At 50.8% G+C, this 26,402-nt stretch overlaps 1 protein-coding gene across 6 annotated transcripts in view; it reads left to right on the top strand.

Moving 5' to 3' along the window:
* Window positions 1-26,402, top strand: part of LOC140424705 (uncharacterized) — a 429,538-nt gene that overhangs the window by 170,281 nt on the left and 232,855 nt on the right. For 5 of the 6 annotated variants that reach the window (XM_072508009.1, XM_072508004.1, XM_072508005.1 and 2 more), the window contains exons 20-22: window positions 16,039-16,077; window positions 22,829-22,864; window positions 23,532-23,576. In XM_072508009.1, the coding sequence (XP_072364110.1) occupies window positions 16,039-16,077; window positions 22,829-22,864; window positions 23,532-23,576 (120 nt within the window). The remainder of the gene's footprint in view (window positions 1-16,038; window positions 16,078-22,828; window positions 22,865-23,531; window positions 23,577-26,402) is intronic. The other variant, XM_072508006.1, reaches the window with a different exon arrangement.

Genomic DNA, 26,402 nt, shown 5'->3' with positions numbered 1-26,402 from the left:
TGTCTCTGCTCCCTGAATCTGACTACATGGTGCTCACTGTCCCAGGACTGTCTCTGCTTCCTGAGTCTGACTACAGGGTGCTCACTGTCCCAGGACTGTCTCTGCTTCCTGAGTCTGACTACACAGTGCTCACTGTCCCAGGACTGTCTTTGCTTCCTGAGTCTGAGTACAGAGTGCTCACTGTCCCAGGACTGTCTCTGCTTCCTGAGCCTGACTACACGGTGCTCACTGTCCCAGGACTGTCTCTGCTTCCTGAGTCTGACTACACGGTGCTCACTGTCCCAGGACTGTCTCTGCTTCCTGAATCTGACTACAGGATGCTCACTGTCCCAGGACTGTCTCTGCTTCCTGAGTCTGACTACAGGATGCTCACTGTCCCAGGACTGTCTCTGCTTCCTGAGTCTGACTACACGGTGCTCACTGTCCCAGGACTGTCTCTGCTTCCTGAATCTGACTACAGGATGCTCACTGTCCCAGGACTGTCTCTGCTTCCTGAGTCTGACTACAGGATGCTCACTGTCCCAGGACTGTCTCTGCTTCCTGGGTCTGACTACAGGGTGCTCACTGTCCCAGGACTGTGTATGCTTCCTGAATCTGTCTACTGGGTGCACACTCTCCCAGGACTGTCTCTGCTTCCTGAATCTGACTACAGGATGCTCACTGTCCCAGGACTGTCTCTGCTTCCTGAGTCTGACTACACGGTGCTCACTGTCCCAGGACTGTCTCTGCTTCCTGGGTCTGACTACAGGGTGCTCACTATCCCAGGACTGTCTCTGCTTCCTGAGTCTGACTACAGGGTGCTCACTGTCCCAGGACTGTGTATGCTTCCTGAATCTGTCTACTGGGTGCACACTCTCCCAGGACTGTCTCTGCTTCCTGAGTCTGACTACACGGTGCTCACTGTCCCAGGACTGTCTCTGCTTCCTGAGTCTGACTACAGGGTGCTCACTATCCCAGGACTGTCTCTGCTTCCTGAATCTGTCTACTGGGTGCTCACTCTCCCAGGACTGTCTCTGCTTCCTGAGTCTGACTACACGGTGCTCACTGTCCCAGGACTGCCTCTGCTTCCTGAGTCTGACTGCAGGATGCTCACTGTCCCAGGACTGTCTCTGCTTCCTGAGTCTGTCTACCGGGTGCTCACTCTCCCAGGACTGTCTCTGCTTCCTGAGTCTGACTACACGGTGCTCACTGTCCCAGGACTGTCTCTGCTTCCTGAGTCTGACTACACGGTGCTCTCTGTCCCAGGACTGTCTCTGCTTCCTGAGTCTGACTACACGGTGCTCACTGTCCCAGGACTGTCTCTGCTTCCTGAGTCTGACTACAGGGTGCTCACTGTCCCAGGTCTGTCTCTGCTTCCTGAGTCTGACTACACGGTGCTCACTGTCCCAGGACTGTCTCTGCTTCCTGAGTCTGACTACAGGGTGCTCACTGTCCCAGGACTGTCTCTGCTTCCTGAGCCTGACTACACGGTGCTCACTGTCCCAGGACTGTCTCTGCTTCCTGAGTCTGACTACACGGTGCTCACTGTCCCAGGACTGTCTCTGCTTCCTGAGTCTGACTACACGGTGCTCACTGTCCCAGGACTGTCTCTGCTTCCTGAGTCTGACTACAGGGTGCTCACTGTCCCAGGACTGTCTCTGCTTCCTGAGTCTGACTACACGGTGCTCACTGTCCCAGGACTGTCTCTGCTTCCTGAATCTGACTACAGGATGCTCACTGTCCCAGGACTGTCTCTGCTTCCTGAGTCTGACTACAGGATGCTCACTGTCCCAGGACTGTCTCTGCTTCCTGAGTCTGACTACACGGTGCTCACTGTCCCAGGACTGTCTCTGCTTCCTGAATCTGACTACAGGATGCTCACTGTCCCAGGACTGTCTCTGCTTCCTGAGTCTGACTACAGGATGCTCACTGTCCCAGGACTGTCTCTGCTTCCTGAGTCTGACTACAGGGTGCTCACTGTCCCAGGACTGTCTCTGCTTCCTGAGTCTGACTACACAGTGCTCACTGTCCCAGGACTGTCTTTGCTTCCTGAGTCTGAGTACAGAGTGCTCACTGTCCCAGGACTGTCTCTGCTTCCTGAGCCTGACTACACGGTGCTCACTGTCCCAGGACTGTCTCTGCTTCCTGAGTCTGACTACACGGTGCTCACTGTCCCAGGACTGTCTCTGCTTCCTGAATCTGACTACAGGATGCTCACTGTCCCAGGACTGTCTCTGCTTCCTGAGTCTGACTACAGGATGCTCACTGTCCCAGGACTGTCTCTGCTTCCTGAGTCTGACTACACGGTGCTCACTGTCCCAGGACTGTCTCTGCTTCCTGAATCTGACTACAGGATGCTCACTGTCCCAGGACTGTCTCTGCTTCCTGAGTCTGACTACAGGAAGCTCACTGTCCCAGGACTGTCTCTGCTTCCTGAGTCTGACTACAGGGTGCTCACTATCCCAGGACTGTCTCTGCTTCCTGAGTCTGACTACAGGGTGCTCACTGTCCCAGGACTGTCTCTGCTTCTTGAGTCTGACTACAGGGTGATCACTATCCCAGGACTGTCACTGCTTCCTGAATCTGTCTACTGGGTGCTCACTCTCCCAGGACTGTCTCTGCTTCCTGAGTCTGACTACACGGTGCTCACTATCCCAGGACTGTCTCTGCTTCCTGAATCTGTCTACTGGGTGCTCACTCTCCCAGGACTGTCTCTGCTTCCTGAGTCTGACTACACGGTGCTCACTGTCCCAGGACTGCCTCTGCTTCCTGAGTCTGACTACAGGGTGCTCACTGTCCCAGGACTGTCTCTGCTTCCTGAGTCTGACTACAGGGTGCTCACTATCCCAGGACTGTCTCTGCTTCCTGAATCTGTCTACTGGGTGCTCACTCTCCCAGGACTGTCTCTGCTTCCTGAGTCTGACTACACGGTGCTCACTGTCCCAGGACTGCCTCTGCTTCCTGAGTCTGACTACAGGGTGCTCACTGTCCCAGGTCTGTCTCTGCTTCCTGAGTCTGTCTACCGGGTGCTCACTCTCCCAGGACTGTCTCTGCTTCCTGAGTCTGACTACACGGTGCTCACTGTCCCAGGACTGTCTCTGCTTCCTGAGTCTGACTACACGGTGCTCACTGTCCCAGGACTGTCTCTGCTTCCTGAGTCTGACTACACGGTGCTCACTGTCCCAGGACTGTCTCTGCTTCCTGAGTCTGACTACAGGGTGCTCACTGTCCCAGGTCTGTCTCTGCTTCCTGAGTCTGTCTACTGGGTGCTCACTCTCCCAGGACTGTCTCTGCTTCCTGAGTCTGACTACACGGTGCTCACTGTCCCAGGACTTCCTCTGCTTCCTGAGTCTGACTACAGGGTGCTCACTGTCCCAGGTCTGTCTCTGCTTCCTGAGTCTGTCTACCGGGTGCTCACTCTCCCAGGACTGTCTCTGCTTCCTGAGTCTGACTACACGGTGCTCACTGTCCCAGGACTGTCTCTGCTTCCTGAGTCTGACTACACGGTGCTCACTGTCCCAGGACTGTCTCTGCTTCCTAGAGTCTGACTACACGGTGCTCACTGTCCCAGGACTGTCTCTGCTTCCTGAGTCTGACTACACGGTGCTCACTGTCCCAGGACTGTCTCTGCTTCCTGAGTCTGACTACAGGGTGCTCACTGTCCCAGGACTGTCTCTGCTTCCTGAGCCTGACTACACGGTGCTCACTGTCCCAGGACTGTCTCTGCTTCCTGAGTCTGACTACACGGTGCTCACTGTCCCAGGACTGTCTCTGCTTCCTGAGTCTGACTACCTGGTGCTCACTGTCCCAGGACTGTCTCTGCTTCCTGAGTCTGACTACAGGGTGCTCACTGTCCCAGGACTGTCTCTGCTTCCTGAGTCTGACTACACGGTGCTCACTGTCCCAGGACTGTCTCTGCTTCCTGAGTCTGACTACAGGATGCTCACTGTCCCAGGACTGTCTCTGCTTCCTGAGTCTGACTACAGCCTGCTCACTGATAGGAATGATGCACTGCAGAACATTTATTTTAAATACTTTTTTATTGAACAACTGCATGTTAAAGGTAACTTGAATAAATAAATAACAAACTACTAACACTGTCATGTTTTTTGTGTTGTTCGTTTAGAACGGGTGGTGAGGGGTTCCACAAAGACCACAGTATAGCTTTTACTTAAACAAAAACTATGATTTTATTTACACTACTAAAACTGGTTTTGATACTGGTCCCTTACGAATACAGAATAGATCAATAGCATCTACGTACACGCGGCCACTGTTAATCCAACTCACTTGTTTTAACTATGCCCTTACCTCCTCACAATAACTCCTCTTATTCTGTTCTCTGCCTGTTTCCCGGTTGCACTGCCCCCCAGGTATGGCATCACTGCCTTACATCATATCCCAGGCAGCTCCCTATTCCTGCTCCTACATTAACCCTTGGAATGCTGGGGGTTATGATAATATCAAAAACACTAACAAACTATTGTGTAGCTGCTGCAAAATACACCTGTGCACCAACACGACTTACTCCCAACTCCCCAGACACAGGGTCAAGTGGTGGGTTTTACACTGACACTGGAAAATGTAATTATTTACATTCATTCGATTATTTGTACATTTCAATATGATATGCATAACTATTTACATCTTTAGAGTATTTACAGTCTGTCACAAGCTCAGTTTTTCGGGTTTGCGTCTTAATCTTCTTGATCTTCTAAGTGGCTGCTGAACTTGTGAAGTTACTTCATCTTCTTTCGAATTTGTTGATGTTCATGTATCGTGGTGTCATTATCTTGTTCCGTATGCTGCACTGAATGTTCGTCAGCTGTTTTAGGTTTGTTGCATGCTTCTCCTGGTGGCTACATTACAAAAGGCTGCCGAACTTTCAGCAGAGGTCTTCTATTCCTTCTCCAGACAGCACCTTCATCCGTGATGATGAGATACGAGTTTGGACGTGCTTGTTGACGTACCTTCGCCTGCTTAGACCATCCAATTCGTTTGGAATCTTCCAGTCTAACCGTGTTTTCTGGCTGGATAGGTTGGAGTCTTTTCGCGGAATCCCTTCTGCCTACTTTTTTAAGAGATCTGGGGCGTCGTTCTCCGCCGGCGGGAGTCTCCGTTTTGCCGGCGCCCGGGGGTTTCCCGACGGCGTGGGGCTGCCCCACAATGGGAAACCCCATTGACCGGCCGGTGTTCCGGAGACTCCCGCCGGCCGGTCGGGGCAGAAATGTGGCGGGGCGGGTAGGAGAATTTCGCCCCAGTTGTCTCTCGAACGTATGGCTCACTGGTTCTTGAGAAGTACAGGGAAAGATTGTTCTCAGTTGCCTATTCATCAGCATCTGAGCTGGCGAAAGCCCATTGATTAGTGTTGTCAAACGATAGGAGCGTGAGATATGTCGTCTCAGCCATCGAATGCTTTTTTCAGGGGCTGTTTAATGATATGAAGGCCCTTCTCAGCCTTGCCACTCGATAAGGGGATGGAGGATTGGAGGTAACATGTTGGAAATCATACTTCCATGCAAATTCAGTCCACTCATAGCTATCAAAACAGGGACCATTGTCACTCATGACCACATTCGGTATGCCGTGGCACGCAAAAATCTCCTTAGCATGCTCAATGACACATCTGGCTGTAGAATTCAACAGCTGTGCTACCTACCGATAGAGAAATAGTCTATGACCAGAAGGTACTCCTTTCCATTCAAGGGGAAGAGATCCATGCTAATCTTCTGCCACCGAGTTGTGACTATCTCACCCAGCTGCACCGGCTCCTTGCTCTGCCTGTGCTGACCTGGCAGAACATAAGAACATAAGAACTAGGAGCAGGAGTAGGCCATCTGGCCCCTCGAGCCTGCTTCACCATTCAATGAGATCATGGCTGATCTTTTGTGGACTCAGCTCCACTTTCCGGCCCGAACACCATAACCCTTAATCCCTTTATTCTTCAAAAAACTATCTATCTTTATCTTAAAAACATTTAATGAAGGAGCCTCTACTGCTTCACTGGGCAAGGAATTCCATAGATTCACAACCCTTTGGGTGAAGAAGTTCCTCCTAAACTCAGTCCTAAATCTACTTCCCCTTATTTTGAGGCTATGCTCCTCAGTTCTGCTTTCATCCGCCAGTGGTAACAACCTGCCCGCATCTATCCTATCAATTCCCTTCATAATTTTATATGTTTCACGAAGATCCCCCTCATCCTTCTAAATTCCAACGAGTACTGTCCCAGTCTACTCAACCTCTCCTCGTAATCCAACCCCTTCAGCTCTGGGATCAACCTAGTGAATCTCCTCTGCACACCCTCCAGTGCCAGTACGTCCTTTCTCAAGTAAGGAGACCAAAACTGAACACAAGACTCCAGGTGTGGCCTCACTAACACCTTTTACAATTGCAGCATAACCTCCCTAGTCTTAAACTCCATCCCTCTAGCATTGAAGGACAAAATTCCATTTGCCTTCTTAATCACCTGTTGCACCTGTAAACCAACTTTTTGCGACTCATGCACTAGCACACCCAGGTCTCTCTGCACAGCAGCAAGTTTTAATATTTTATCATTTAAATAATAATCCCTTTTGCTGTTATTCCTCCCAAAATGGATGCCCTCACATTTGTCAACATTGTATTCCATCTGCCAGACCCAAGCCCATTCACTTAGCCTATCCAAATCCCTCTGCAGACTTCCAGTATCCTCTGCACTTTTTGCTTTACCACTTATCTTCGTGTCGTCTGCAAACTTGGACACATTGCCCTTGGTCCCCAACTCCAAATCATCTATGTAAATTGTGAACATTTGTGGGCCCAACACTGATCCCTGAGGGCCACCACTAGCTACTGATTGCCAACCAGAGAAATACCCATTAATCCCCACTCTCAATTCCATCCTGAAGTGCCCTGGGGCTGTTTAGCACAGGGCTAAATCGCTGGCTTTGAAAGCAGACCAAGGTTCAGACCAGCAGCACGGTTCGATTCCCGTAACAGCCTCCCCGAACAGGTGCCAGAATGTGGTGACGAGGGGCTTTTCACAGTAACTTCATTTGAAGCCTACTTGTGACAATAAGCGATTTTCATTTTTCATTTTCTCTTTGCTTTCTATTAATTAACCAATCCTCTATCCATGCTACTACTTTCCCCTTAATGCCATGCATCTTTATCTTATGCAGCAACCTTTTGTGTGGCACCTTGTCAAAGGCTTTCTGGAAATCCAGATATACCACATCCATTGGCTCCCCGTTATCTACCGCACTGGTAATGTCCTCAAAAAATTCCACTAAATTAGTTAGGCACGACCTGCCCTTTATGAACCCATGCTGCGTCTGCCCAATGGGACAATTTCCATCCAGATGCCTCGCTATTTCTTCCTTGATGATAGATTCCAGCATCTCCCCTACTACCGTAGTTAAGCTCACTGGCCTATAATTACCCGCTTTCTGCCTACCTCCTATTTAAACAGTGGTGTCACGTTTGCTAATTTCCAATCCGCCGGGACCACCCCAGAGTCTAGTGAATTTTGGTAAATTAGCACTAGTGCATTTGCAATTTCCCTAGGCAGGTTTCGCAGTAATCCACTATCATTTCAATGTCGTGGTTTATTCCTGGCCAATAAACTGCCTCCCTGGCTCGATGCTTGCACTTTTCCATCCTCAAGTGCCCTACATGCTGCTTCACTAGGATCATTAACCGTAGTGACTGTGGAATCACAGTCCGCTGATTCCGCAGCAAAAATCCACTTGCATCACATAACTCTGCTCGCACCTTGTATAAACCTGATCAGGATCCTCTGGGCCATCCTTCGCAGAGATATTTTCTCACTTTCTACAGGACTGTGTCCTTGGTGGTTTCTTCTCTAATTATTTTGACTTGTTGTCAGAGACTCAGTGAGCAGGTTAACATGGACCTGCACGGCCTCATCCCGCTGGAGTGCTTCCTCTAGGCCTGCGGCCCCAGATAGTGTATCTGCAACAACGAGATGCTTTCCCAGTGTATAAATCAGCTCAAAGTCATACCGTTGCAACTTCATGATCATTCGCTGAATCCTCAGCGATGTCTCGTTCAGAGTTTTTTTTTATGATAGCGACCTGCGGTCTCTGGTCAGTCTCCACTACAAATGTTGCAAGACCATAAACATAATCATAGAACTATGTCAGCCCATTAATCAGCCTGAGGCATTCCTTTTCAATTTGTGCATACCTGCGTTCAGTATCAGACATTGATCTGGATTTGTATCCTCCTGGAATACAGTTTCCTTCCAGATCTTATTCGAGTAGGACCGCTCCCAAACCATCCTTTGATGCGTCCGTCGAGATTTTTGTATTTTTTGCTGAGTCGAAAAGCATCAGGACTGGTGCCGTGGTGAGGGAGACTTGCAATGCTTACCATTCTTGTTCATGGCTGTTAGACCACTGGAATGTTGGAACATCCCTTAGATGTGTAGTTTTAGCTGCCAAGCTGGGAATCAATTTGCCCACAAAATTAATCATCCGTAGCATTCTTAAAATGCCCTTTCTATCAGTAGGACGTGGCATCTGCAGAATTGCCCTCATCTTGTCTTGATCGGGCAGGATGCCTTGTGCGGAGAGCTTGTCTCCCAGGAAGGTGATGCACCGATTTCACGATACGCCCAGTTCAACTTCAGACCATTCTTCTTCATACTTTTCAGGACCCTGAGACGCTGTCTGTCATGTTCTTCCTGTGTTGCTCCCCAAATGATTATGTCATCCACATAAACTCGGACTCTTGGAATCCTCTCGATTATGTACTCCATGCCACGATAAAAAATTTCCGAAGCAGAAATTATGCCAAATGGCATTCTTAAGAAGCAACATCTTCCGAAGGGTGTGTTGAACGTACATAGTTTAGTGCTTTCTTTATCTAATTTAAGTTGCCAGAAGCCTTGTGACATATCTAATTTGCTGAAACAAGTTGCTCCTGCTCTCTCGCATGTTATTTCCTCCCTTTTTGGTATAGGATAATATTATTTTTTAATATTGATATTCAAATCTTTAGGGTCCACATATTCATAGGTCTCCATTATGCTTATTGATACAGACCATTGAGTTTGTAGGTTCGTCTCCGCGCTTAATGATACCTAAAGCTGTCATCTTCTCTAGCTCAGCCTTCAATTTATCTCTCAATGGAGCTGGTACACGTCTCAGTGCGTGAATCACTGGCTTTGCGTTCTCGGTAATTTGGATTTTGTATGTGCATGGTAACGTACCAAAACCTTGGAAAATCTCAGGGAAATCATTTAGTGTGGAGTCTCCTGAGGCATGTGGGCCTGTTGCAGAGCAGTCAGCTGTGAGCTGCTCAAAATTGGCGCCTGCATTGGGAGCACGTTTTTTATTCGACTGCGTCACCACTAATGGCTGCTGCCTCTTCTATCTTCGCGCCAAAATGCTGGAGATTCAATGTGTTGATCTGATTTGCTACAAGCTCGCTAGCATGACATATTTGGGTAGCATTTTCGAGTTGAAGCTGTTTCCCTTAGAAGCCGCTCGCCTACCTTATCGTTGGAGATCCCGAAAATGATCTGATCGTGGATCATTGACGACTGGAGGATACTAAAATTGCATGACTGCGCCTTCAACCGAAAGTCAATGAGGAAGCTATCAAATGCCTTGCCTGCATTCTAGATGTGCATGCAAAATATATAGCGCTTGTAGGTTTCATTTTTTTCGGAGAGCAATGCCTATCAAATTGCTTGAGAACTTCGTCGAAATTCTTACTGTCTGCCTTGCTTTCGAAGACAAACGTGTTGAAAATTTCAATTGCTTGGGGACCTACTACAGTGAGCAGCAACGCGATACGCCTCTACAACATAGAGTTTGAACTGTTGCTTACACACCCTCCAAGTCTCGTCTACACTACTGATAATCTGAAGCTGTTGAGGTGCCTTGATACCTTCCATCATGGGCTTTGAAGTTTTACTGTGCGTTGAGCACCTGTTGCCAGTAGTTTGCAAGGTTAGTAGAAAAGATGCGTTTTCTTTCATCCTCTTCAAAGTTATCTTTAATAGTTCGGATGTTTTGCAGAATCTTCTTGTTCTCAATCGATCATCCATCCTGGTTCCATGTCATATTCTGTAGACAGGCTGATATGAATGAAGCACGTCAGAACATCTAGTTTAAATAATTTATTATGAAACAACTGTGTGGTAAAGATTACTAGATTAAATAAAATACAAACTACTAACACTAACTAATGCAGAGCTACTGCAAAATACACCTATCCACCAACACTACTTCCTCCCAATTCCCCAGACACAGGATCACATGGTGGTCAGATGTTATGTATAATATTATGTACAGAATTGCTTTATTCATATCATCACAATGACCACACGGTGCTCTCTGCTCCAGGACTGCCTGTTCCACCTCTTTGCATTAACACCCCCGAGAATCAAGTGTCCTCCACTTCCCTCTTTTGCTCTCGTCACTGTTACCCCACTAAGACAAGCATATGTCTGCCAGCTATTTCTTTACCTCTGCCTGGTCACGCCACTAATTTAATGTATGCCTTCCGGTCCTTTCCCTTCCCACTGGTGTTGCTCGCGCAGTGCAGTGAATACCGCACGCACAACCCTCCAAGTCATGAGTGAAGTGCAAAGCATCAGCTGCCGACAATCCTATCCAGTCGTGAATCAGAGCAGTGGAATTGTCTATGGCAAGGAAATTAGAATGGGAGTGAGACTGTGATTCCAGCCAACTGGGTTTTTAAAGTAAGTTCATGAGATGCAAATGTATTTCCCGACCTGGCACAGTGGGCAATCTGACCCCCCATTCAAACTCATGAGTGGAAAATCGTAATCTATCTTTATGCCAACAGAATACAGACTTTTGACTATACTGCTGATTTTCATGTCTCACCCTTTACTGAAAAATTCCCCCCAATGCTGCATCAAAAGATTGAAAGAACCCCAAAGAAAGATTATAAACGTCTGTTAAAGTCTGTCTCCTAGGTTTTGGTAAATTTTAAGGCAGAAGATAGAACTGCAGAAGAGATTCACTCCACGTGATAATGCTGAAGGCACCGGACACTGTCAAGGTTATGGACCCTGACATTATTCCGGCAATAGTACTGAAGACTTGTACTCCCGACCTTGCCGCGCCCCTGGCCAAGCTGTTCCAGTACAGCTACAACACCGACATCTACCCGGCAATGTGGAAAGTTGCCCAGGTGTGTCTTTTACTCAAAAAACAAATCCAACCCAGCCAATTACTGCCCCATCAGTCTATTCTCAATCGTCGGTAAAGTGATGGGAAGGAGTCACCAACACTGCTATCAAGCAGCACTTACACAGCAATAACCTTCACACAGACGCTCAGTTTGGGTTCTGCAGTGGTCATTAAGCTCCTTACCTGATTCAACCTGACCAAGCTTTGAAGCTAATCTGATCCCGCTGATTGGTCGGCTGAAGCCAGAGGGCGCCTAGGGTGGGGTGCCTTGGTCGGACACCCATGCAACCTGTGGCCCTATGCTCACAGTGGTCAGTCAACAGCGTGCGCAGCTGCATGGTTGCCTTGTCGGCCGCGGCAATGGTGCTCTGTGCCTGTCCATCCCGATCCCACAGCCTTGCGAACTCCCTGCTACTCCCCCCCGACCCTGACTGAAGCCCCCCAACCAACAGTATGACGGTCAGCAAACTATGGCGATATTGGACCCATTCCGTACCCCCTCTCTCGCCCTCAGCAGCCACCACACCTGTTTCACAATTTTTAAAAGCACAAGTGAACCGCGCTGTCGGGTATTCACCACAGTGGAAGTGGAGGATCGGAGAGGACCCGAAGAATACCGGGTCAGGTCCACTAATGATATGCCAACGGGTTTACTGTACATGAATTCTGGCATGCATTGATGCCACTATCGAGGCACCGGAGAATTGCAATTTGGCATGTAACTGGCGCTGGCCCCGATTTGATAATAATCTTTATTGTCACAAGTAGGCTTACATTAACACTGCAATGAAGATACTGTGAAAAGCCCCTAGTCGCCACATTCCGCCGCCTGTTCGGGTACACAGCGGGAGAATTCAGAATATCCACTTCCCCTAACTAGCACGTCTTTCAGGACTTGTGGGAGGAAACCGGAGCACCCGGAGGAAACCCACGCAGACACGGGGAGAACATGCAGACTCCGCACAGACAGTGACCCAAGCCGGGAATCGAGACTGGAATACTGGAGCTGTGAGGCAACTGTGTTAACCACTGCTACCGTGCCGCCCTGAATTTGGGATCAGAACCGATTTTCCGCCAACGGCGTTTCCCGATTCCGCCGCTGGCCCACAGAGAATCCCGCCCGAGGTCTTCGGACTCTGCTGCCTGTGTTCCTCCTCACACCGAGTCCATTTCACCCATCATCCGTCTGACCAATACTACCTCTTGATTACGTAACACCTCAGCCTTAAATTTAAAATCCTCGCCTTGTTTTCAAATGCTTCCAGGGGGCAGAATTCCTCCCATGTCCCTGGCATTTGGTTTGTTGATGGGCGGGGGAGAATGCGGCGGGTGGCTCAAAAATCGGTTTCACGCCAGTGTAAAAAGATGGTGGAATCTTCCACTGCTGCTCGCCACAGTGGTTTGCAATTCCTGTCAGAGACTGGCCTGGATCTGGTTTGCATCCCACAAATGGGATGCAGATGAAGGCCTGAGCGATATTGAACAACATTCCCATTGCTTGCACCATCATGCCAGTCTAGAACATGTCTGGACCAACATGCCGTGCACATATTAAGACATATCTGAAGATGGCCTGGGCTGTCTCCGGAGTTTGGGACGGAAGATCCAGCATTATACCCTGAAACATGCAGCTGGGATGTGGGAGCTTCTATCAGGTGGATCTTTCATCTTCAGAGTCTCCAAAGAGGTCCATCTCCAGCTTCAGAGTGAGGCTGGACGTTATTTTCAGGAGATCCATCTTCTTTCTTCAACAATGGGCCAGTTATGTCTGGACGCCTTTTAAAAATGGTGGATATGATGGCCTGCAGTGCTGCATAAAATGTTGGGAATAATCCGACTGCATAATTAATCAGGCCAGGGTCACATGATATGGTACTAATTCCTGGTGGTCTCCGTGGGATTGTTCAACACATTAGAAGCACCACATTAAATAAAGTTTACTGTTCTTGCGTGGAGATGGCATAGTAATTCAAAACTGAACCAAACAAAAAACAAAACACGTGCCTAAGCTCCAGCTCCAGTTGAGAGTTTCCAGAATTTTCTATGAAACTGCGCTCCTTAATGTGCTGGGTAACTTGTGGAGTGACATCAGCAGATTCTTTACAGGAGAATGCAGCAAACCATTGTCTGAAGCTGGAATTTACTAGGGCAAGCCATAATTAGATGGCGTAGGTGAGCGTGATAATGGCTGCCAACTTTGGGTTGAGAGACACTACAGCACAAATTCCCCAGATACTGAAGTCAAATATGCCTACTCTCCATCATCAGCAAAGTGATGGAAGGAGTCGTCAACAGCGCCATCAAGCAGCATTTACTCAGCAATAACCTGCTCACGGACGCTCAGTTTGGGTTCCGCCAGAGTCACTCAGCGCCTGACCTCATTACAGCCTTGGTTCAAACATGGAGAAAAGAGCTGAATGCTAGAGTTGAGGTGAGAGTGGCTGCCCTTGACATCAAGGCAGCATTTGACTGAGTATGGCATCAACGGTAGCACGGTAGCATTGTGGATAGCACACTTGCTTCACAGCTCCAGGTCCCAGGTTCGATTCCGGCTTGGGTCACAGTCTGTGCGGAGTCTGCACATCCTCCCCGTGTGTGCGTGGGTTTCCTCCGGCTGCTCCGGTTTCCTCCCACAGTCCAAAGATGTGCAGGTTAGGTGGATTGGCCATGATAAATTGCCCTTAGTGTCCAAAATTGCCCTTAGTGTTGGGTGGGGTTACTGGGTTATGGGGATTGGGTGGAGGTGTTGACCTTGGGTAGGGTGCTCTTTCCAAGAGCCGGTGCAGTCTCGATGGGCCGAATGGCCTCCTTCTGCACTGTAAATTCTATGATAATCTATGATAATCAAGGAGCCCGAGCTACACTGGAGTCAATGGGAATGAGGGGAAAATTCTCCGCTGGTTGGAGTCATATTTGGCACAAAGGAGGATGGTGTGGTGGTTGGCAAATGCCAGGAAATGGCCATCTCCTACAAGAGAGGATCTAACCACCATCCCTTGACATTTAATGACATTACCATTGCTGAATCCAACACAATCAATATCCTGGAGGCTACCATTGATCAGAAACTGAACTGGACTAGCCATATTAATACTGTGGCTACCAGGGCAGGTTAAAGGCTAAGAATCCTCACTTCCTGACCCCCTCAAAGCCTGTCCACCATCTACAAGTCACAAGTCAGGAGTGTGCTGGAAGACTCTTCACCTGCCTGGGTGAGTGCTGCTCCAACCACACTCAAGAAGCTCGACACCATCCAGGACAAAGCAGCCCCGCTTGATTGCTCCCCCTTCCACAAACATTCACCACCTCCACCACCGGTGAACGGTGGCAGCCGTGTGCACCATCGACAAGATGCACTGCAGCAACTCACCAAAGCCCCTTAGACAGCACCTTCCAAACCCACGGCCACAACAATCTGGAAGGACAAGAGCAGCAAATACCTGGGAATCCCATCACCTGGAGGTTCCCCTCCAAGTCACTCACCACCCCGACTTGGAAATGTATCGCCGTTCCTTCACTGTCGCTGGGGCAACATCCTGGAACTCCCTCCCTAACACCACAGTGGGTGTACCTACACCTCAGGGACTGCAGCGGTTCAAGAAGGCAGCTCAACACCACCTTCTGAAGGGCAACTAGGGAAGGGCAATAAATGCTGGCCTAACCAGCGACGGCCACATCCCGTAAATGAATTTTAAAAATGTGAACAAAACCCCAACTCTGACTTTTAACTAAATTTAAATATCAAAAACAATATTGATGGTTATTACTGTTCTTCCATTAGTGAAGTGTGAACTAATGGAAGAATCGCGAGTTGGTTAATAATTTGCCAGGCTACGATGTTAATGGGGCATTCCTCACACACACCACATGCTGGACTGAGGCACCGACACGCGAGTGTCCCCTTCCTTGCCAAGTGACCGAGGTCTTACAATAGGTGAAATCTGTGAGTGATATCGATCAGTAATATAATAAACTCTGAAAACAAAGTGAGGCCCTTCTGCGTTTCATGTCAGCCGGGCCATTTGAACTCGATGCTGAGATTGCGGCACTCACTCCTGACGAGGGTGTGGGGAGCTGGGGAGTTTCCTGACTCCTGGACTCCAGCTACCCAGCTTGGGAGTGAAATTCAACGTGTGGGATTCTCTGGACTCCGACGCCAAAATCGCGCTTGGCGATCGGCTGGAGAATCCCCGCTGGTGCCGGAATCGGGGGCGCCGCCGATTTTGCGATTATCACACGTACACCTGAGGACTTCACCTGAGGCCCTCCCCCGATGTTCCACTCGCGATGGGCCAAGTTCCCGACGGTGTGGGACACGTGCCCTATTTTTTGGGGGGAAACACGACTGTGGCGGCTGCAGGCTGAGTCCAACGGCGCCACAGTCGGGGCGGGGGGGGGGGGGAGCTGATCCGCGGGCAGGGCGGGCTTTGGCGGGGCTGGGGGCACTGGTAGGGGGCTGATCCAGAGGTGGCGAGCCTGGTCAAAGGAGGGCATTATATGGCAGACCGGGTCTGCACGCGGCCGACGCCATGTTGCACGGCACAGCCGCTGCAGGCCGCGGCCACGCACACGCGCGGCCATGGACCCGGCAATTCTCTGGCCGTATCTGCAGGTAAAGCCCGGGGACTCCACACTGCGTGTCTGCTAACCCCCTCCCATAAAACGCCACTGTTCCCACGCTGGTGTCAGCACATAATCTCCCAAACGGAGAACCCAACCCAACATTTTAGGCCAGTCACTCATTGTCAAAGCCACATTCTCTCCATCGGAGCTCCTTGCCCTGTTGAATGTATTCAGCATTTTTGTTTTTATTACAGATTACCAGAAACTGCAGTATTGTTTCTCTTATGTTATATTTGATATTGATTGTTTATGTTCTCATTAACAGAGGTTTTGAAACGGGAGAAACAACTTCGGGAGCGAAGCAGTAAGTTTTACAATTCCTCAGAGACTGAAGCAATCTATGTCTATGTGCAGAGAAACTGGGACGAGGTTCAGACTTGGGCTAAGTCACAAGGTGCCAGGCAATGACCATCTCCAACCAATGAGGGTGGCACAGTGGTTAGCACTGCTGCCCCACAGCGCAGGGTCCCAAGTTCAATTCCGGCCTTGGGCGATTGTCTGTGCGGAGTTTGCACGTTCTCCAAATGTCCGCGTGGGTTTCCTCCGGGTGCTCCGGTTTCCTCCCACAGTCCAAAGATGTGCAGGTTAGGTGGATTGGCCATGCTAAATTGCCCCTAAGTGTCCAAAAGTTAGATAGGGTTAAGGGGATAAGACGGGTACTTGGGCCTAGTTAGGGTTGTCTTTTGGAGGGTTGGTGCAGACCCGATGGAGCGAATGGCCTCCTTCTGCACTGTAGGGATTCTATGATCACTACCCTCATCTACACACCTGGCCAAATGATTGAAGATCACCAGATTAATCCTTGGGATTGCGGGTTTGTTTTTTGATGCGAGATTGAGGAAACTGTCTTTTTGTTCCCTCGAGTTTCAAAGAGCAAAAGCTGCCTGAATTGGAGGCACATTCCTACTCAGCCTCCAGCTGGCAATAAAGCTGCCATTTGTCTTGACTGGCTTGGGCACCAACTGCCATCCGCGGACCTACGATCTCCACGGTGGATCTTAAGTCCGCCTACCACCAGCTCCCCATCCGCACTAGTGACCGCCAGTACACTGCCTTCGAAGCAGATGGGCGGCTCTACCACTAATGGGGTCTCGGTCTTCCAGCGCGAGATGGACCGAATGGGTGACCGGTACGGCTTACGCGCAACGTTCCCGTATCTCGATAGTGTCACCATCTGTGGCCACGACCAGCAGGACCACGACACCAACCTCCGAAAATTTCTCCAGACCGCTAAAATCCTTAACCTTACGTATAACAAGGATAAATGCGTGTTTAGCACTGACCGCCTAGCCATTCTTGGCTACGTAGTGCGAAATGGAGTTATAGGCCCCGACCCCGAACGCATGCGCCCCCTTATGGAGTTCCCCCTCCCTCACTGCCCCAAGGCCCTGAAGCGCTGCCTAGGCTTTTTTTCTTACTATGCCCAGTGGGTCCCCAACTATGCAGACAAGGCACGTCCCCTGATCCGATCCACAGTTTTTCCCCTGTTGATAGAGGCCCGCCAGGCCTTCAGCCGCATCAAAGCAGACATTGCAAAGGCCACGATGCGCGCCATCAACGAGTCCCTCCCCTTCCAGGTGAGAGCGACGCGTCTGGCGTCGCTCTGGCGGCCACCCTCAAAAAAGCGGGCAGACCCGTGGCTTTCTTCTCCCGTACCCTCCATGCATCCGAAATCCGCCACTCCTCAGTCGAAAAGGGGGCCCAGCCATAGTAGAAGCTGTGCGACATTGGAGGCATTACCTGGCCGGCAGGAGATTCACTCTCCTCACTGACCAACGGTCGGTAGCCTTCATGTTCGATAATGCACAGCGGGGCAAGATAAAAAACGATAAAATCTTATGGTGGAGGATCGAACTCTCCATCTGTAACTTTGAGATCTTGTATCGTTCCAGGAAGCGAAACGAGCCTCCTGATGCCCTGTCCCACGGCACATGTGCCAACGCACAAGTGGACCGCCTCCGAGCCCTCCACGAGGACCTCTGCCACCTAGGGGTCACTCGTTTCTTCCATTTTATCAAGACCCGCAACCTGCCGTACTCCATCGAGGAGGTCTGGACCGCCACCAGGAACTGCCAAATCTGTGCGGAATGCAAACCGCACTTCTACCGGCCAGAGAGGGCGCACCTGATAAAGGCTTCCCGTCCCTTTGAACGCCTCAGTATGGACTTCAAAGGCCCCCTCCCCTCCACCGACCGCAACACGTACTTCCTGAACGTGATTGACGAGTACTCCCGGTTCCCATTCGCCACCCCCTGCCCCGACATGACCACAACCACCGTCATCAAGGCCCTCCATAGCATCTTTGCACTGTTCGGCTTCCCCGCTTACATACACAGTGATGGGGGTCCTCCTTTCTGAGCGACGAACTGCGCCAATTCCTGCTCAGCAAGGGCATCGCCTCGAGCAGGACGACCAGTTACAATCCCCGGGGTAACGGACAGGTAGAGCGGGAGAACGGAACAGTCTGGAAGACCGTCCTACTGGCCCTATGGTCCAGGAATCTCCCAGTCTCCCGCTGGCAGGAAGTCCTCCCGGATGCCCTTCACTCCATCCGGTCACTGCTTTGTACCACGACTAACCAAACACCTCACAAACGTCACCTTGTCTTCCCCAGGAAGTCCTCCTCTGGGACCTCTCTCCCGACCTGGCTGGCAGCTCCCGGACCCATCCTGCTCTGAAATCACGTGCGGGCGCACAAGTCGGACCCGTTGGTCGAGAGGGTCCAACTTCTCCACGCTAACCCCAGTACGCTTATGTGGCGTACCCCGACTGCCGACAAGACACGGTCTCCCTACGAGACCTGGCACCCGCCGGATCCCCACGTACACCCCAGCCACCAGTCCCACCCTCCTTCCCACCAGTGTACTTTACAGCCGCCCCCTTCCCAGGAGGATCGGTTCTTCTGCCGACCCCGTCTAGACCCCCCGGCCATCGACGCACCCCGCAGACGCTCCCTTCCCAGGTCAATCGGTTTCCCCACCAGCGCCATCTAGGGGTGTTGAAGCTGCCACAGAGATCGAGGCCACACTCCCGGAGTCACAGATGCCCGAGCCTCCACCGGCGTCACCACCAAAGCTTCGACGATCACAGAGGGTGACCAGGGCCCCCGATCGACAGATTGTTTCATCTTAAAGTGTACATAGTTAATTGTGAAATTGTAAATAGTTACGATAATAAGACGAAACGCTGTACGGAGGTATTACGGTACCTCCATAACCATAACTTCTACCACGTTACCATGTTGTAATACCAAGCCACCCCCCCCCCCCCCCCCCCCCCCCGCCGGACTCTTTTTTTAACATGGGGTGAATGTGGTAGTCTGTGTAGAGGTATTACGGTATCTAGTAATGCTGGAACACCATTGGTAGATATTGCATGTTTCCCATTGGTCAAGCTGTATGGTAGCTCTGCCCTGCAAGGCGGGGTATAAGAGCCCGTGCCGACCCAGCAGCCTTCTTTCTATACCTGAGCTGCTGGGGGAAACATCTAGCTTATTAAAGCCTTCAGTTGGACTACAACCTCGCTTTAATAGTCATTGATCGTGCATCACTTATGACTAATCTGATGTGACAATCCTCAACTCCACTTTCCTGCCTTGTCCCTGATGCACTATTAATTACGACGAGACGAGAGAAGAGAGTAATCAAGGCTTTCTTACGCAGAGATGTGTTGCCTTCTACAGCTGCTGCCGAAATGGCTGCAGCTCGGTGAGCACACACATTTATACTCCGCCTACTGGGCGGATCAGCAGGCAGGGATCTACCTCCGTACCTGTAGTACAGGAGCCTTACCGTATTACATCTCATATGTGTACTATATACAAACAGTGGTGACTACCACATTCACCCCCTGTTAAAAAAAGAGCCCAGCGGGGTGGTGGAAAACTATTTACATGTAAGTGAGCATTTCTCAAGTGTACAGTTCTGGAAAAGTTCACGAATTCAGCCGATCGGGTGCCTTGATCCTCCGTTGGGAGCGCCGCAGTCCCGGTGGCGATGCAGGCGCCGGCTTGGTCGCCGGTGACTCCGGGGGCGTGTAGTCCTCATCTTCATCCCCGGGTGGAACCAATGGGAGGACAGATCGTCCTGGAGCGGGGGCTGTGGTGAGGTGCGCTGGGGGGAGGATGGACGGCGCCGGGGCAGATGGGGGGGTGATGGGGACCCAGCTGGTGCCAGGTCCCTGAGGGAGACTGTGTCTTGGCGGCCGGTGGGGTACGCCACGTAGGCGTACTGCGGGTTTCAATGGAGTAGCTGTACCGTCTCGACCAATGGGTCCGCCTTGTGGAGCCGCAGGTGTTTGTGGGGAGAACAGGTCCTGGAGCTGCCAGCCATGTTGGGAGCGAAACCCCGGAGGTGGACTTTCTCGGGAAGGCAAGGAGACGTTCATGGGGGGTTTCATTAGTCGCAATGCAGAGTAGCGATCGGATGGAGTGGAGGGCATCGGGGAGGACCTCCTGCCAGCGGGAGACCGGGAGGTTTTTAGACCGTAGGGCCAGAAGGACGGCCTTCCAGACCGTCCCGTTTCCCTCTCCACCTGCCCGTTTCCCCGGGGGTTGTAGTTGGTCGTCCTGCTCGAGGCAATGCCCTTGCTGAGCAGGAATTGACGCAGCTCATCATTCATAAAGGAGGATCCCCGGTCACTCTGGACATAAGCAGGGAAACCAAAGAGTGAAGATGCTATTGAGGGCTTTGATGACTGTGGCAGACGTCATATCGGGGCATGTAATGGTGAAGGGGAATCTGGAGTATTCGTTGACCACGTTAAGGGAGTACGTGTTTCGGTCGGAGGAGGGGAGGGGCCCTTTGAAGTCCACGCTGAGGCGTTCAAAGGGACAGGGGGCCTTCACCAGGTGCGTCCGGTCAGGCCGGTAGAAGTGCGGTTTGCACTCCGCGCAGACCTGGCAGTCTTTGGCGATCGTCCTTAGTTCCTCGACGGAGTAGGGCAGGTTGCGGGCCTTTATGAAGTGAAAGAACTCGGTGACCCCTGGGTGACAGAGACCATCATGTCGGACCCGGAGTCGGTCCACTTGTGCGCTGGCACATGTACCTCGGGATAGGGCATAGGGGGGCTCGTTGAGTTTACCGGGGCGATACAAAATCTCGTAATTGTAGGTGGGGAGCTCGATCCTCCACCAAAAGATTTTATCGTTTTTGATCTTGCCCCGCTGTGTGTTATTGAACATGAAGGCAACCGACCGTTGGTCAGTGAGGAGAGTGAATCTCCTGCCGGCCAGGTAATGCCTCCAATGCCGCACAACTTCAACGATGGCTTGGGCCTCCTTTTAAACGGAGGAGTGCCGAATATCAGATGCGTGGAGGGTGCGGGAAAAGAATGCCACGGGCCTGCCTGCCTGGTTGAGCCTGGTGGCTAGAGCGACGTCTGATGCATCGCTCTCGACTTGAAAGGGGAGGGTCTTGTCGACCGCGTGCATCGCAACCTTGGCGGTGTCGGCCTTGATACGGTTGAAGGCCTGGTGAGCCTCGGCCGTCATGGGGAAAACTGTGGAGTGAATGAGTCCGCATAGTTAGGGACCCACTGGGCTTAGTATGAGAAGAACCCCAGGCATCGTTGAGGACCTTGGCGCAGTGGGGGAGGGGGAGTTCCATGAGGGGGCGCATGCGATCGGAGTCGGGCCCTAGAACTCCATTTTGCACACATAGGCGAGGATGGCTAAGCGGTTGGTGCGGAACACGCACTTCTCCTTGTTATACGTTAAGTTCAGGAGTTTGGCGGTGTGGAGAAATTTGGAAAGATTAGCGTTGTGGTCCTGCTGGTCGTGGCCACAGATGGTGATGTTATCCAGGTACGGGAAAGTGGCCCGCAGTCCGTACCGGTCAACCATTCGGTCCATCTCCCGTTGCAAGACCGAGACCCCATTAGTGACGCCGAAGGGAACCCTAAGGAAGTGGTAAAGGCGGCCGTCTGCTTCGAACGCAGTGTATAGGCGGTCCTCCTTGCGGATGGGGAGCTGGTGGTAGGCAGATTTCAGGCCCAATGTAGAGAAGACCCGGTACTGTGCAATCTGATTGACCATATCAGATATGTGTGGGAGGGGGTACGCGTCGAGCTGCGTGTACCGGTTGATGGTCTGACTGTAGTCAACGACCATCCTGTGTTTCACCCCAGTCTTTACTACTACCACTTGGGCTCTCCAGGGGCTGTTGCTGGCCTCAATGATGCCTTCCCGCAGCAGCCGCTGGACCTCCGACCTGATGAAGGTCCGGTCCTGGGCACTGTACCGTCTGCTCCTGGTGGCGACGGGTTTGCAATCCGGGGTGAGGTTCGCAAACAGGGAAGGTGGGTCGACCTTAAGGGTCGTGAGGCCGCAGACAGTAAGGGGTGGTAGGGGCCAGCCGAATTTCAGAGTTAGGCTTTGGAGGTTGCACTGGAAGTCCAGGCCAAGTAGCAAGGCAGCGCAGAGGTTGGGGAGGACGTAGAGCCGGATAAGAGGAAAAATATCGGAGCTCAACCGTGTATACAGGATCTGTAGTTTCTGTGCCTCTGAGTGTGGTTCTGTCGCTGATACGATGTAGGCTTCAAAGCAAGCTCGCCAGTGGTCGAAGGCCGACATGGCGATGTCTGCTTGAGGGTGCAGCTGCAGGCGATCTGGCTTGATGCGAAGGTCCATCGCTGTAAACTCTCTGCTTAATAAATTGATGCACTATCAATTACGACGAGACGAGAGTAGAGAGTAATCAAGGCTTTATTACGCACAAATGTGTTGCCTCCTACAGCTGCTGCCAAAATGGCTGCAGCTTGGTGAGCACACACATTTATACTCTGCCTACTGGGCGGAGCCAGCAGGCAGGGATCTACCCCCGTACCTGTAGTAGAGGAGCCTTACCATATTGCATCTCATATGTGTACTATATACAAACAGTGGTGACTACCACAGTCCCCATAACCCTCGACGGCCTTACTGATTAAAAATCTGTTTATGTGAGTGAAGTATTAGGGAAAACTTTATGAACAAGGCACCACTGAAATAATTACTGATAAACTCTATGTATGTGTGTGGTTCATGTGAGATGATTGTCTCTATGCCCTGTCCACAGTGAGACAAGAAGCAGAATCACCAAAACCGAAAGATGGTAAGTCCAAACTAAGTGTTATGGGCGAGGCATTTTCCGAACTCCAAAATCTATCGTGGAGTTCAACCAACCTCTCCCTTTAATGTATTGTTGCTTTTCCTAGCACACGGCTTTTCCCTAGGCGTAGTATTTCAATTATGGACACGATGGTTTTTAAACACAAAACACTGTTTATTCCATGAACTCAACTTAACATCTTAAATAAACATTGGATCTCTTAACACCCCTTACTTCAAAGATAACTCAGAAAATATTGCAACAGTAAATAACTCCTTAAAAAGTTCCTTCAAACTTCCAAGAGACTTAACACCTTTAAACAAAATCACATCAGGTTAAAGATTTTACTATGATGAGTTTAAATCACCCAAATGATCCAGAGATAGTCTTTCATGGCAGAGATCCAGCTCACTGCAAAACACAGACACACACCCAGCTCTTTTCCTCCAAACCTGCAAAACTAAACTGCAAAATGGCTGACCTGACCTCAGCTCCACCCACTCTCTGACATCACTGTTTTCTTAAAGGTACATTGCTTAAACATCCATGTCTTAAAGGTACTCTCACATGACACTAAGGAAGAAATAAAATACAACCAGAAGCTATTTGCATTATATAATCAAATTCAGCACTCTGATTTGTTTTTTAACAAATGGTTCTCCATCTACAGCAGCAGGTCAACCGGCAGCAGCAGCACCTGCAGCAGCAGAAGCTGGTAAGTTCCATCTAGGAGGGGAAATACTTATCGGCAGCGTGGTAAAGAGAAATGTGTAAAGGTGGATGCAGGATAAGCAAATGGCAGAATACCGAATACCCGCGGTGCAGCCTGACAAGAAGTCAAAGTGAGGCTTTTTATGGATTTCTGGGGCGAGATTCTCCGATCCCCCGCCAGGTCGGAGAATCGCCAGGGGCTGGCGGGTATCCCGCCCCCGCCGGTTGCCGAAGTCTCCGGCACTGGATATTCGGCGGGGGCGGGAATCGCGCCGCGCCGGTTGGCGGGCCCCCCCCGTGATTCTCCGGCCCGAATGGGCCGAAGTCCCGCCGCTAAAATGCCTGTCCCGCCGGTGTAGATTAAACCACCTACCTTACCGGTGGGACAAGGCAGCGCGGGCGGGCTCCAGGGTCCTGGGGGGGGCGCGGCGCGATCTGACCCCGGGGGGTGCCCCATGGTGGCCTGGCCTGCGATCGGGGCCCACCGATCCGCGGGCGGGCCTGTGCTGTTGGGGCACTCTTTCCCTTCCGCCTTCGCACGGTCTCCACCATGGCGGAGGCGGAAGAGACTCCCTCCAAAGCGCATGCGCGGGAATGCCGTCAGCGGCTGCTGACGCTCCAGTTCATGCGCCGCCCGGGGATGTCATTTCCGCGCCAGCTGGCGGGGCACCAAAGGCCTTTTCCGCCAGCTGGCGGGGCGGAAATTCGTCCGGCGCGGGCCTAGCCCCTTAAGGTTGGGGCTCGGCCCCCAAAGATGTGGAGCATTCCGCACCTTTGGGCCGGCGCGATGCCCGGCTGATTTGCGCCGTTTTGGGCGCCAGTCGGTGGACGTCGCGCCGTTTCCGGAGAATTTCGCCCCATGTCACACCATTATTTTAAAAGTTAGGGAGGGAGAAACTAAATGATTGTCATTTAACAACCGTTTAAGGGGATTTTGCTGGAATTTATTCTCAGAAAGGATAGAGTAATTGAGTGTTTGGCCACTAGAGCTGTTTAAAGAATGCCAACATGGATTTTGAATTAATCTGGTTGGATTTTTGCAAAGGTCACCAATGTTGAGACGTTTCTTGTTCTTGTGTTCCGTATAAACATATCAGTTTTTAAAAACATCAGAACGGGTCTTTTAATCAGTTATCTCACTAAACGGTCCCGCATATGCTCTCAAATACATGACGCCATCGAGTCCACTCCACCATTCAATCATGGCTGATTTCAACTCCATTTACCCGCTCTCTCTCCATAGCCCTTAATTCCTCGAGAAATCAAGAATTTATCAACTTCTGTCTTAAAGACACTCAACGTCCCGGCCTCCACCGCCCTCTGTGGCAATGAACTCCACAGACCCACCACTCTCTGGCTGAAGAAATTTCTCCTCATCTCTGTTCTAAAGTGACTCCCTTTTATTCTAAGGCTGTGCCCGCGGGTCCTAGTCACCCCTGCTAATGGAAACAACTTCCCTACGTCCTTCCCCACTACCAGTTGAGACCTGAAGGTGGACAATTCATGCTTGCCACTTAAGGGCCTCGTCCCTCTGTTGCTAACATTCAATCAGAGGTGAGCAGGGAGGTCAACCAAACAGGGAGCTGGAAAAGCAATCTCTGTTGCATTTGCTTGTGGGCTCCTGGGGTGGGAGTTGGGGATGGGCTCTTGTTGTCAGGTACTCAGTGCCTGATCAAGGGACTCGGCATCAGGAAGGGTGGGCCCACTGGAAACCACACCCTGGCCTTTGCCTCTGAATCCCTGCCACCTAACCAGCGACAGCCAAACCTATACTCTTGTGCTCTGGGTTCTCTCGCTAATCCTCAGCCTAAGGTGGCTGCATTGCCAAAGCTGCCGCCGCTGCAAGTGTTACCCCCTGAAATGGACAGCTGCAGGCCTCGCATTGGCTCACAACTGGAGGACAGGGTGGGGTTTCCTTGATACTGGGGAAGGCCAGACACTGACCAGTTAAATTCCCAAATGGGACATAATATGACATGACTTCCCCAAAGCAGGCAATGCAGGGAGCGGGATGGTGGCACGGTGGTTAGCACTGCTACCTCACAGCGCCAGGGACCAAGGCTCATCTCCGGCCTTGGGTAACTGTCTGTGTGGAGTTTACACTTTCTCCCCGTGTCTGCATGGGTTTCCTCCGGGTGCTCCGGTTTCCTCCCACAGTCCAAAGATGTGCAGGTTAGGTGGGTTGGCCATGATAAAATTGACCGTTAGGTTCGCTGGGATTACAGGGATAGGGCGGTTGAGTGGGCCGAGATAGGGTTCTCTTTCAGAGGGTTGGTGCAGACTCGATGGGCTGAATGGCCTCCTTCTGCACTGTGGGGATTATATGGCTCTCTAGCCAGGGCCCAAGAACCTTGTCTTCTGGATTAAATACCATCCAATGTATCGAATGGGTCTTTAAATAAATCATGCTCCAATATGAGACAAACAGGGACATCACAAGTTGCAATATATGATGATTCACTCAAAACCTCTAGATTAATTCTACCTTTTTTGTGTGCATCGTAACGGTTCTGTTCTCTCTCGAGACGGATGGCTTTTTAAAAAGTTCCAAACTCCAAAAGATTTCATAATTTGAAACATTTACTGAAGCAAGATATGAAAGGCACTGTTTAAAATGACTATGTTTGTCAGCAACGTATACATCAAACCACAGATGTATATCTTTATATATGTATACCCAATTTATTTTGAGTTTAGCCAAAAAATACCCTTCACAGGTGTATAAAAGCAAATTGCTGCGGATGCTGGAATCTGAAACGAAAGAGAAAATGCTGGAAAATCTCAGCAAGTCTGGCAGCATCTGTGGGGAGAGAAAAGAGCTAACGTTTCG

This window comes from Scyliorhinus torazame, chromosome 6 (genome assembly GCF_047496885.1).
Source record: "Scyliorhinus torazame isolate Kashiwa2021f chromosome 6, sScyTor2.1, whole genome shotgun sequence".
NCBI classification, from domain to species: domain Eukaryota; kingdom Metazoa; phylum Chordata; class Chondrichthyes; order Carcharhiniformes; family Scyliorhinidae; genus Scyliorhinus; species Scyliorhinus torazame.
Note: the sequence above shows the minus strand (reverse complement) of the source record. Positions and strands in the feature narration are given on the sequence as shown.